The 12,561-nt window shown below is 39.4% G+C and overlaps 1 protein-coding gene across 2 annotated transcripts; it reads left to right on the top strand.

Annotated features, from left to right (window-relative positions):
* Positions 1 to 4,431: 4,431 nt before the first annotated feature.
* On the top strand, positions 4,432 to 10,939 carry kbtbd8 (kelch repeat and BTB (POZ) domain containing 8). 2 transcript variants are annotated; one of them, XM_027155848.2, is made up of 4 exons: positions 4,432 to 4,516; positions 5,967 to 6,174; positions 6,816 to 7,933; positions 8,079 to 10,939. In XM_027155848.2, the coding sequence occupies exons 1-4, from the start codon at positions 4,501 to 4,503 to the stop codon at positions 8,540 to 8,542; spliced, it is 1,806 nt and encodes a 601-aa protein (XP_027011649.1). In that variant the 5' UTR covers positions 4,432 to 4,500; the 3' UTR covers positions 8,543 to 10,939. The 2 variants fall into 2 exon arrangements, with proteins under 2 accessions (XP_027011649.1, XP_047665975.1); XM_047810019.1 differs by lacking the exon at positions 4,432 to 4,516 and adding an exon at positions 4,552 to 5,459.
* Positions 10,940 to 12,561: the final 1,622 nt, after the last annotated feature.

Below are 12,561 nucleotides of genomic sequence, written 5' to 3' on the forward strand. Positions count from 1 at the left end.
AATGAATGAATGAATGTCAGGAATGAAAGCCCCTTTGTGCACCACATATCTGTACGCCGATAGCTTTTCCCCTGATTTCAGCGTTTATTTGGAACCCAAAGCAAAATGTGAGGACAGGAAGTTACCTAGAAACAATTGGTGTTTTCTTCTTCGACTACTTTGTTGTTTATTGTCTTGGCCTAAAGACTGAAAAATCCCCGGGGTTTAATTAACGCTCACAGCAGTGTTAATTAATCTCTGTCCTGGAGGTCTGGAGTCATGCAGAGTTTGGTGGTTTCTTTGCTCGGACACACCTAATAAACCTGGTATTTAGATGGTGAGTTGAATCGAGTGTCTTCTATCTATCTTGAATCGAGAAAAAATCACCAGCTGAGCAGGAATTCAGACGTCCAGGACTGCGAAGACGACGTCTCGCTACCGGGTTCCGTTCAAAGCCGAGGTACAAAGCGGTTTGGTGAACGCTGGGACGTATAAATGTCTGAGACAGGTTTCTTTGACAGCCCTGTTCTTCTTCTCAGACCCCACAGAGAACATCTCTGTGAAGGATCGCCATGCCACGTTGTCAGGTTTTATGTCTTCATGTAAACAAATTGAGAAATAATCGTTGAGATAATTTGGCCCTGCGGACCTGGTGATCAAGGAGCTCGTTGAGAGAGTACGAGTCTGGCTGTTTGTTCTGTGACATGACTGATGGATGCAGATGTCCTCACTCCCAATTCGGACCGGGGACGGTTTTGCGTGTGTGTGTGTTTGTGTGTGTGTGCTGTGTGTGTATGCCTTACAGAACACTTCTTAAACATGAAGCAGGGAGTGCAGGTTGGTATTTACCGCTGCATCCCGCCGTGCACCTATTCTCCTCATCACAGGGGGCGGAGAGAGACATGGGGGACTGAATGCCTCATCTGAACATCTGCAGATGCTACACGCTGTTTCCCGCATGTCTATAATAACCTATTACCTTCATCTCTGACACACACTCATGCAAAAAAAACGCAAAAAAAACCATAGGCGTTTAAATGACAATTAGACCCCCTGCTTCACCTTTGCATGCCTTCCATCTTCTTCTGCTGTAGTCATCTCTTCTGCAGTTCAGTCCATCGCTGTGCTCATACTCCAGAAGTAAGTGCCCCCTACACAGATACTTGGATATGCAATGTCTCTGGACAGAACCTGAAAGAATGTTTCTCAAACTCTTCCTTCGGGATCTCAGTCTCCTGATTGAAAATCTCAAACCTCATGTCCAAACCTTAATATTAAGTATCTTGAATTCTGTATGGACGAGCGGTCCAAGACGCTCTACACGTGTCTCGTCGAGCTTGTTAGCTTCGCCGGTGCTTTTTTGTCCAGTATTTTAGTCAATAATCTCAGATGGATTATAGGGTATTATTTAATAAATATAGAAGTTTATGATGGTTGAAATAACTCATAGAGCTGCACACCAGCTCTCTGTGCAGTTAAACCCACGTCATAATACTCGTCAATTAAAACAAATAGGAAATCTTATACGGTTTTAATCACTGGAGATTTCAGAGCCTGAAAATCTTCCAGAGCCGGAGCAGATTTCTGATCTGATACAGAAATTACTGCAGCACAACAAGTGACACAGACAGATTACAGCCTTTAGCACAGAGTTTCCACACAAATCCCTTTTACTGTTCCGCGTCGTGACGATGCCTCGGATTATTTTTCTTCTTCTTTTTTTTTTATTTTACGCCCATTTCTCAGAGCGCTACGGTATGACTGTTCAAACCGATGTTGGCATTTTGTGCCACCGTTTTCACCGCCATCCTCGCAAAATGCAATCCTGACCATGTCTCATGCACCTGTATCAGGAAATTGGTTTTCTATATGTCTAAAGAGCAGGTTATAGGCAAGAGATATGGGAAGAGGGGGGAAAAATGACAGTGGAAGCATTAGTCCTTTCATTTCAGAGGAGCTCGGTCCAATTTCCACAGCCTGAATGGATAAAAGAAAGCGAAATGGATTGTGTGGATTGCAGTTTTGTTTTATTGGACTCCTTTTATTTTTTTTCTTTTATTTTGGTGTCATTTTCCAGTGTCAGATTCACACTCGAATAGATTCCCTGTTCTCTGCAAACATCCTGCAATGGCATCGAATTCACCAATTATTATCTCTTACATTTTACAAACGGAGGTCTATTATAATAAGAGCAAAAAAATATAAGAGAATATACCGACACTTTATTTTTATCAGTGGGAATTTTAGATTAGAGAAACCTGACTTTGAAAGAAAAAATACAAGACAATAGAGAGATGTAGAGAACAATGTGGGTGGGATGGATGAAACTGTATAGGGAAATCCATAAATATGCAGAAAGGCCTAAGAAAAGTAAGATGAACCATCACAAAATTTGTGTACATGTATCAAGTAATATTAAAGACATGAGATGTTTATTAGTATTTGTTAATATATTTGAGATGAATGAATGAATCTTCTGGACATCTAGCTGGAATATCTCTCTCATCTATAATAAACGGAACACTTACGAGCATACCGAGTTTAATACAAGCGGTCGCAGATGTTTTTTCTTATGGATGTGATTTGACAACATCTGGAAGACTTTTGAACAGATGTTCGTGGTTGTTTCATTTCAAATAGTCGCTAATGAACTCATCTGGGTGAATCCTATATACTGTGCCTCGTTTTGTTCTCTTCTGAACGCTTCCTACTAGATAATATTCATAATTCTGCTCTAGGTTTAATGGGCAAATTATCTATGTATTATAGCAAATATAGAGCTGCAGTAGAGATACATACAGAAAGTCAAAATGGCTCTGTGGTATCATTTTTAAACCCTGTTCCATTCCCTGTTGTTAAGTTAGAAAGCTGAAAGAAATTTGCGTTCATTTTATAGGAGATATTTAATGCTAAGTAAAATAGCTTGATTGTTGATGAGGTGATTGACATGACAGTTTGAGCCACATAAAAAGTGTTTTTATTACTAATGTCATACTGTGAGTTAGCCCATGTGCCTTCTAATGTGCCAGGTCTCATTGAAATTCAACAATCATGTACTTTACTGTACTTTGTATAAAGGCTTTATTAATATTTATAATGCAGCTGAATGATTTTTCAGTCATTTTGTCTTGACAATATTTCAGCAACGGATTCAATATTCCCACTTAGTACGGCTTTGTAGCATTGTCAATTATAAATGCCTCATTAAAACACATCTATGTGTAGTGAGGCGATTTATTTTTCATTGCATTTTCACTTTTGTCTGTCTATCATTTAATTTGCTGTAGTGCTACATAAAGTGTGTATAATTGTATATTAATGTGTATGTACTGTATATAACTCGTGTAAAATTATACATACGATGTACATATCAAATATTGTATTTTTTTATACTCCTTATCCTCTACACATATTGTAGACACATACATCTGCACTATTTCATTTATGTCTATCTATCTATCTATCTATCTATCTATCTATCTATCTATCTATCTATCTATCTATCTATCTATCTATCTATCTATCTATCTATCTGTCTCTCTATCTATCTATCTGTCTGTCTCTCTATCTATCTATCTATCTATCTATCTATCTATCTATCTATCTATCTATCTATCTATCTATCTGTCTGTATCTCTATCTATCTATCTATCTATCTATCTATCTATCTATCTATCTATCTATCTATCTATCTATCTATCTATCTATCTATCTATCTGTCTGTCTGCCTGTCTATCTATCTATCTATCTATCTATCTATCTATCTATCTATCTATCTATCTATCTATCTATCTATCTATCTATCTATCTGTCTGTCTGTCTGCCTGTCTTTCTATCTATCTATCTATCTATCTATCTATCTATCTATCTATCTATCTATCTATCTATCTATCTATCTATCTATCTGTCTTTCTCTATCTATCTATCTATCTATCTATCTATCTATCTATCTATCTATCTATCTATCTATCTATCTATCTATCTATCTATCTGTCTGTATCTCTATCTATCTATCTATCTATCTATCTATCTATCTATCTATCTATCTATCTATCTATCTATCTATCTATCTATCTATCTATCTATCTGTCTGTCTTTCTCTCTGTCTATCTGTCTGTCTGTATCTATCTATCTATCTATCTATCTATCTATCTATCTATCTATCTATCTGTCTTCTATCTATCTATCTATCTATCTATCTATCTATCTATCTATCTATCTATCTATCTATCTGTCTGTCTGTCTGTCTGTCTGTCTGTCTGTCTGTCTGTCTGTCTGTCTCTATCTATCTATCTATCTATCTATCTATCTATCTATCTATCTATCTATCTATCTATCTATCTATCTATCACGTATAAAGTCTCACGTCTTTTAATGTACTATGCAAAAGTATGTACACGGCGTAATGTGATTGGGCAGAGAAAGAGATTTCTGGATTCTGATTGGCTGACGCTTGTTTCCGGGGCACACAGATGTCCCGGTGACGTTTTTCCCAGCCGCAGTGAGACGGACTGGGCGAGAATGGCTGCCGGTGGAGGTCAGAGTTACACGGTTTCTTTTTTTTTATATCTCTTCTCGATTACTCTAAATACTTTCTTTAAAAAAAAAGCTACGAATTATGTTTAAGATGTCACGCATTTCCTCTGCAAGGACGGTCTGTTACGGTTTAAAGGGATGTTGTTTCGAGTGTTTGTGTCGGCTGAATAAAAGTACAGACCGGTTGCTGGCTAATCCGAGCTAAGTTAGCATAGCAAAGCTAGCTTGGCAGATTAGCACCGTTAAACCGTCTTAAAGAAAGCATATTTCATAAATACTGCGAAACATTTATATATACATAAATAAATAAATATCGGGTGTAAATAGTTAATTGTTTTATAGTTAATTAGTTAGCAAATTCGCCGGCTATATCGGCTAGTTAGCACCTGCGGCTAATTTACACCGAGTCGTTAGCTAGCATGCTGCTGTTCCTGCTTTGTAAAAGATGAGTCATTATAACAGCTGTTTAAAGCGACTGGTCTGTAGTAAAGACTTTAAAAAACAATTGAAAGTAACGCTGCTTTCAAAAATATTGGCACCCCTGTATGATGATTACTTTCTGAGTGAACAGTTATGCATCTAAGGAAGAGTAAACAATACAGAACCCTCATGATGGGAACCATGATTTAGAAGTTTTTTTTAATGAAAAATAATAATAATAAGCCATATTTGTGAGGAGTATTGGTTCATGGGCTCCTTATTTAGCATCCACCTGAGAATTTTTTTTAATAAAGTGGATTTTCAGCGTTATTGAAGTTTTTGATGATGCAGATTATAGTCTTTTGTTCAGACAGATTTGGTTGCCTTTAAAACCGGTTAAACTGGTTCACAGGAGCGAATAAAGAACGACACGATACAGTTATTCACTGTCGATTAAACTTTACTCATCCGCAGATCTGAGCCTCGGTTACTGGACCCCTGAACCAGAACTTTTCAGATCCTGGGTGCGTTAATGTTCTGCCTGCGAAATTCTCTCTCTGAGACACCAACGAAAGCTGTGTGTTTTCAGCAAAACCACACAAACAAAGCAAACCTTACAATTTCTGTCACTGTTGTGTATTACTGAAACAATGCACACTTTATATACCTGTATTATTGTTATTGTTATACAGTTTAAAAGTTTTTTGTAGAAACCATAATTTTTTTGTTTCATATTTAAGTATGAAGCCATGTCATGTTCAGGATTTTGGTTTAATTCTTTTCTGATGATGTGACTGATCAGGGCTCATGATTATAAACCACCTATTTAATGTTTTAAATGACATTCATAAGCGTTCCTTAGTTTTTGAGTCTCTGTGTTTTATGAAGCTCATCTTTCCACTTACTGTAGATCGGTGCTTCTGGTTAATGATTTGCATATGGTCTGTTAATGTTCATTCTAAAGATGTTGGACTGGAACGATTGATTACGTTTCCTTGTTCATTTTATCTGCCTTCTTGTTTCACCCACAGACGTTGGAAAGCTGTTACAAGTACAAAATGGGACTCCTGCAAGCACAAGCTATAACGGGGTAGACGCCCTGCATGCCTGCACCATTCTCCAGCAGCTTAAAGCCCTGTACGATGAAGCGCAACTGACCGACATTGTCGTGGAGGTGGACAATGGCGAGACTTTCGCCTGTCACAGAAATGTCCTTGCTGCCATCAGTCCTTACTTCAGGTAGACCATGCTCCTTTCCAGTGAGCTTTTTGCAGTGGAAAAGATCGATAGACGTACTCTGAAAAGAAATTTACAAACTGTTAGTACGAAAATATTTAGGAACACGTATAATAAGGAGAGAGAAAACAGAAACCCACCCACAAATAATATATTCACAACAATGTAATACAGGCATTAGAGAGAAAATAATTTATGGTTAAAATATAAGTGTCAATGAAATGTATATAGTAGTTAGTACATTTAAGCTGTTATACAAGGCTCAGAGGTATTTAATACACATTGTTTGGGTATTAAATCAATGCTCAAAATGACTTGACTAGAAACTTCTGGTCTGGAAACGTGTCCTCGTGGTGAAACAGCCTAGAGAACAAATCTCATAATGCAAAACAGACCAGCATCCTAGAGATCTGTGCTGATTTAAATTGTTAAATCGGAAGTGAATATCGTTGGCTTTGACATTTTTAACATCTTGAATACATACAAGTAAAAACTTGAATATTTTTACTTGAAAGCAGTTGCTGGTTGATTTCACGCCAGACGAAGAATACGCTAAACTAATAAATTGCAGATTTCTTTTAGAAACCGAAAGAACATCTAAGCACCATTTTTTCCCGCTCTCCTCTTCTTTCCTGTCACGTCAGATCAATGTTCACCAGCGGCCTTACGGAGACCAGTCAGCGTGAGGTGCGCATCGTGGGCGTGGAGTCGGAGTCCATGAGCCTAGTGCTGGACTACGCCTACACGTCACGCGTCGCCCTGTCCGAGCACAACGTGCAAGCTCTGTTTACTGCAGCAAGTCTCTTCCAGATCCCAGCGCTGCAAGACCAGTGTGCTCACTTCATGATCAGTCGGCTGGAGCCACAGAACTGCATCGGTGTGTTCATGTTTGCTGACGCGTACGGACACCGGGAGCTCCGTGAACGAGCCCAGGACTACGTTCGCAGGAAGTTTTTGTGTGCTGTGGATGAACCAGAGTTCTTGCAGCTGACCAAGGAGCAGGTGGTGGGAATTCTGGATAGCGACGACCTCAACGTGGAAAAGGAGGAGCATGTGTACGAGGGCATTGTTCGCTGGCTGGAGCACGACCCTGTGCGTCGGCAGCCGTTCCTCGCCGACGTCTTTGCCAAGTGTATCCGGCTGCCATTGTTAGACGAGGCCTTCGTGAGCCGCATCCCGGCCCCATTTGCCTTGGCGCTGCCCATGGATCTCACGGAAAAGAGCCGGGCTAACGGTGCCAATGGCTGCCCGCAACGTCTGGGCATGACTGCGTCTGAGATGGTGATCTGTTTTGACGCCGCACACAAACACTCGACCAAGAAGCAGACAGTACCGTGTCTGGACACAGCCACGGGCAAGGTGTACAAGCTGTGTAAACCGCCTAACGACCTACGCGAGGTCGGCATCCTGGTCACACCCGAGAACGACATCTTCATCGCCGGAGGCTATCGGCCTGGAAGCAGTGAGACGTGCATAGATCATCGAGCGGAAAGCGACGTCTGGCAGTACGAGCACGCCGGGAACCGGTGGCTGTCGCGTGCACCCATGCTGAGAGCGAGGATCGGATGCCGTCTGGTACATTGCTGTGGGAAGGTGTACGCCCTCGGAGGACGCGTTTACGAGGGTGACGGACGCAACGCTCTTAAATCAGTCGAATGCTACGACGCCAGGGACGATCGCTGGATAGCTGTTAGTCCGATGCCTGTCGCCATGGAGTTTCACAGTGCTGTGGAGTATAAAGATCGCATTTATGTGCTCCAAGGTGAGAGTCTAGTGTTTATTTGGAAGTTCAGTAGATATGTACGGCATACTGTAACTGTAATGTTCACTATTCACCTTGTATTGACCTTGTATTGATCTGCACTGCTTTTACTGAACGATATCTCTCTCTCTTTCTCTCTCTCCAGGCGAATACTTCTTCTGCTTTGATCCCCGTAAGGATTACTGGGGCCACTTATCTCCTATGAAAATCCCACGTAGCCAAGGACTGGCGGCTCTGCACGGGAACCTCATCTACTACATCGGCGGCGTGTGTCGCAACCACCAGCGCACCTTCACCGTGGAGGTGTTTGACCTCGAGCAGAACAGCTGGAGCCAGCGACAGGACTTGCCCTTCGAGCAGGCTGCAAGCCCCTACATCAAAGCGATGATGTTAGGAGGACACCTGCACCTATTTGTGCGCGCTACCCAGGTCACGGTGGAGGAGCACGTTTTCCGCACCAGCCGCAAAAACTCTCTATACCAGTACGACGAGCAGGACGACAGCTGGAGCAAAATCTATGAAACACCAGAGCGCCTCTGGGATCTCGGCCGCCATTTTGAGTGCGTCGTAGCCAAGCTGTACCCTCAGTGTCTGCAGAAAGTGCTTTGATTAGGAAGTTTGGAAGCAGGGATACTTTTGTTTTTTTTTGTTTGTTCGTTTCAGGAGAAGGGGGAGTCAGTAGTTCTGATCCCCACCTATGGTGCTGTTCGAGTCCCTAGACGCAGGAAGAGGAAAGTCTTAAATTCGAGCGATATTCAGTGACCTCAGAGGCGTGCTTATTGTGAAGACGGCAGTATTTTTAATCTGTAAGAGACAAGAACAAAGTGTCCTCGCTGTTGCTTGTTTTACAGTTAAAACAAACAAATTCTAAGTGCAATTATCACGTTGTTTGTGTCTTGAGCCATTTCTTTTTCTTTTATCTTTACAGCTTAGGTGAGGGGTGATTTTTTTTTTTGTTTGTTTTTTATGTGCAGTGGAACACAGTAATAGATGATGTCCTTGTTGGTAAGGATTAGCAGCGTGTGTTAAAATGACAATAATAAAAATATATAAATGGCTATATATATTGATACGGGTCTGGTGGGATGAGGTGCCCATCGTTAGGTAGCTAGAAAACTGAATAATTCATCTTTCTTTTTTAAAGATTTTAAACCATCTATGGCTAAACACTCTTGGTTTTGTCTTTTTGATTATTTAGTTATGATGTAATCATTAATATAGATTAGTCTAATTTTGAGTGGCTGATTTTTATTTTTTTTATTTTCATTTTTATTTTTCCTCCAAATGATTTATTGATCGTTACCTTTTTGGCTTTTCAGTTTAGGTTGGAACTTTATATTTTTTTTTCTTTTCCCCTAGGCTGAAAATTTCGCAAGTCGATTTCTTTTGGTGTTTTTCAGGGCCTCCACCTGCGGAGAGCCACACTTCTATCCAGTTTGGTGCTTTTGACGCTTCGCCGTAACTCATCAGCTGACGCTCGAGTCTCTTTCTAATTTTTTTTTAATATTATTATTTAAATCCTATTCGTGCTACAGAACAGGGAAAAACACTGAAACTGTTTGTTGTGAGAAATTGTGATAATCTGATACATGGTTGTAAACTCGCACCTATCCAGCTACATATTTGCGACGACTTTTTTTTTTTTGTGTGTGTGTTTGTGCGTGTCACCAGTGCCATTTTAGCGAGGATACAATGTTATACTCGGTCTCCATATTGGAGTGGATCAGTGTAGTCTACTGCAGAACTGGAGCAGTTAAAGCTAAGGTTAAAGCAAATATTCTGATTTTCAGTTCTAAGGACACACCATCCCAATTTAGACCTGGAAGAGAAAATCCCAGAGATTTATTTGAGCGCCATAAACCCCCTCCTAACCAACTCCCATTTGTTTTTTGTTTCCTGTTGTTGAACACAAAGGCTGACTGCTAAGCTCTGAACGCGGCTATGTCGAATAACCTTTTGGCTGCAGGAAACAGGTTTGATGTCATACCTGAGCTGTGGTGTGCCACCAAGAAGCAGGGAGAGAGGGTTTTTTTTTTTGTCCCAAGATCAGTGCAAGCAGAACCATTTATCACATGCGTTAATATTTGGGTTTTGAACAAAAAAACAAAACCCCAGATGACACTACTTTCTCAGGAAGGTATGCATTAAAGATGTTATAAGGAGGATGTCAACTGATTATAGTTCTGGTCAATGAACATCAGTATGTGAAGCATCTGTTTCTCATCTGGAAAATTTGAAAAAAGAAATGTTACACGGTGCTGCTTTTTTTTTTTTTTTTTTTTTGGGACAATCTTGTACATATACACTTTTGTATTTCTTTTTCAACGCAGCCACTGGGTTTAAAACCATGTCATAGCTCGGTGTGTGTGAGCATTAGTGCTTGTTTGGTTTTGTCGATTGTACGTTCTGTCGGTTCCTGCGGCATGTTGATCTTGCACTACATTCACACTCGGTCTCAATCGCAAGCTCTACATCACACAAAGCAAAGCCATTACTGAACACCGATCTCTCATTTTCAACACAAGTCGAGCGCTCTGCTCCAGTCCCCGGACCTTGCGAGGATGTCACCACGTGGCCCACATGCGTGTCCAATCAGTGGTCGAAGCACACGTGCCGTTTCTCACTCGGAGTCCTCGGACTCTGAAAGAGGGATTGAAGCTGAATGAGCTTCGCTGTGACTCTGGTGCAATAAGTTGCCTTCGTCAAGACTTTTTTTTGTAAACAAAGCTCAGTAGCATGAGAACTAGAACCGGACCATTCTCAGGATTACTTACTGATTATACCCAGTACTGTATTGACAACTGTTTGATATTCATGTAAAATACTGTAACATAAGTTGCCGTACTTGCACAGTTTTTTTTTTTAACAGGATTTTATTTACCTTTGTCTTTTTTCAACTTGAATAATAGATGTGATTGTTTTTCCCTTTCTTTCCTGTTTTGCTTACGAGTGATTATTTTCTATTTTAAATCTAGTAATTTTTTAAATACACATTCTTTGTTTTAATGGTTGTCCCCACTGATCTCACTTCAACACAACCCAAAGCATTACACCGACTATAACTGCAGTACTAGTTCAATTGCACCAGTCTTCTTGTCTATATGTATAGAAAACGTCAAGTTTTAGCTAAACTTATGTCGTCTGCTGCAAAGCCGATCAACCTCCTTGTCTGTGCAAACATAGCTACAATTTACATGTCTGTTTTTTTTTTTGTTTTTTTTTTTGTCTGCTTTTTGTTTGCCTGGTTGTATGGTATGAGAATTTGTTAAATATACTTTGATTTCAACTGTGAAATTCACATTGCACATAATTTGAAAATAAAACAATTGGAAAAAACCTTGTGCATGTTGTATGTAATATTAAATCAGACATGAACAGATCAATGTCATTGCTGAATAGCAGAAAAAAAGCAGGCAATTTATCATTTACACTCAGGAGCAGCATCAGCCTGAATTGCTACAACATTATTACAACAGATCAAAATTAGGTTGCCAAAAACTGCTTGGTAATGTCATTACATGTTTTACATGGATATGACATTATTACAACAACAGCCCAAAATCTGCCTCGGTAATAACAGTCGTTACATAGTTGTTACATTGTAACGACATTGTTATTACAAAATCCAAAAATTAAGTTACCAAAAACTGACAATGGTAAGACATTGTTATTACAACAGCCCTTAATTAGGCTTTACTGTAAAACTTGCTTTCCAACGTTTTCAAAAAGTCTTGAAAGAACAATAGTGACTGTCATTATAATATTAATATAATACAAGTCAAGCAGCTTTTTATTGTCATTTCAACCATTATATATCTTACATAGTACATATTGAAATGAAACAAGGTTTCTCCAGGACCATAAAACATAGAGCTACATTAAACAACACAGAGCTTTAGGAAGCAACATGAAGTGCATCCTCACACCGACCAGTGTCCATTCTGTATGTGAAGTTTACATGACATTTCATTTACATTTATGTCAGTTGGCAGAAGAAGCCAAGTCTCTATCCATGAATACATTAACACTGTTCACTAGGTTACAGACTTAGACCACCATCAACCTGAATAAACTCTCGTCTGGGTTTTTTTTTAAATACACATAAAAGACGCAAAATAAGTGCTAGTTTAAGCGTTTCAGTAAGAGGTACAGTGATCTTCAAACGTTGAGTGAAGACCTAGTCATTTGAAGATCGAAGACCTGGGACTCAGCCATCCGGACGTCTAGGGGAAGATCACGCTAACACCTCTGTTCCAGTACAGAAAAGATCGTTTACATTCATGAATGAATTATTTATTTTTTAATTTGTTGAAATATCTGTCAAATATCTTACTGTTTTAGTGGTAAAGAGTTTCATTCATCTTGGTAGTAGTTTTTCCCTTAAGTACAATTATTTCAGAATCTATTACTTTTTTTCTTTTCTTCTTTTTTTGGTAAACGTATTTCTCTTGCACATGCGTATCATTTGAAAGTGTATAGACACATTTACTGGGAAATAATTTTGGACAAATTATTCACAATTATTATTATTATTTTTTTAATGTGCAGGCTACGACTCAAGAGTTAAATTAAAAAGTAATTATATGATTTAAAAAAAAAGTGCTATATGATTTTAAGGGAGTTAAGTG

Source organism: Tachysurus fulvidraco, chromosome 2, assembly GCF_022655615.1.
Source record: "Tachysurus fulvidraco isolate hzauxx_2018 chromosome 2, HZAU_PFXX_2.0, whole genome shotgun sequence".
Classification (NCBI taxonomy): domain Eukaryota; kingdom Metazoa; phylum Chordata; class Actinopteri; order Siluriformes; family Bagridae; genus Tachysurus; species Tachysurus fulvidraco.

Bases quoted from the DNA above. Each gene is read 5' to 3' on its own strand.
- kbtbd8 (XM_027155848.2), top strand. The intron at 6,175-6,815 runs GTAGACCATGCT...CTGTCACGTCAG, and splicing joins GCCATCAGTCCTTACTTCAG to ATCAATGTTCACCAGCGGCC. The intron at 7,934-8,078 runs GTGAGAGTCTAG...CTCTCTCTCCAG, and splicing joins TCGCATTTATGTGCTCCAAG to GCGAATACTTCTTCTGCTTT.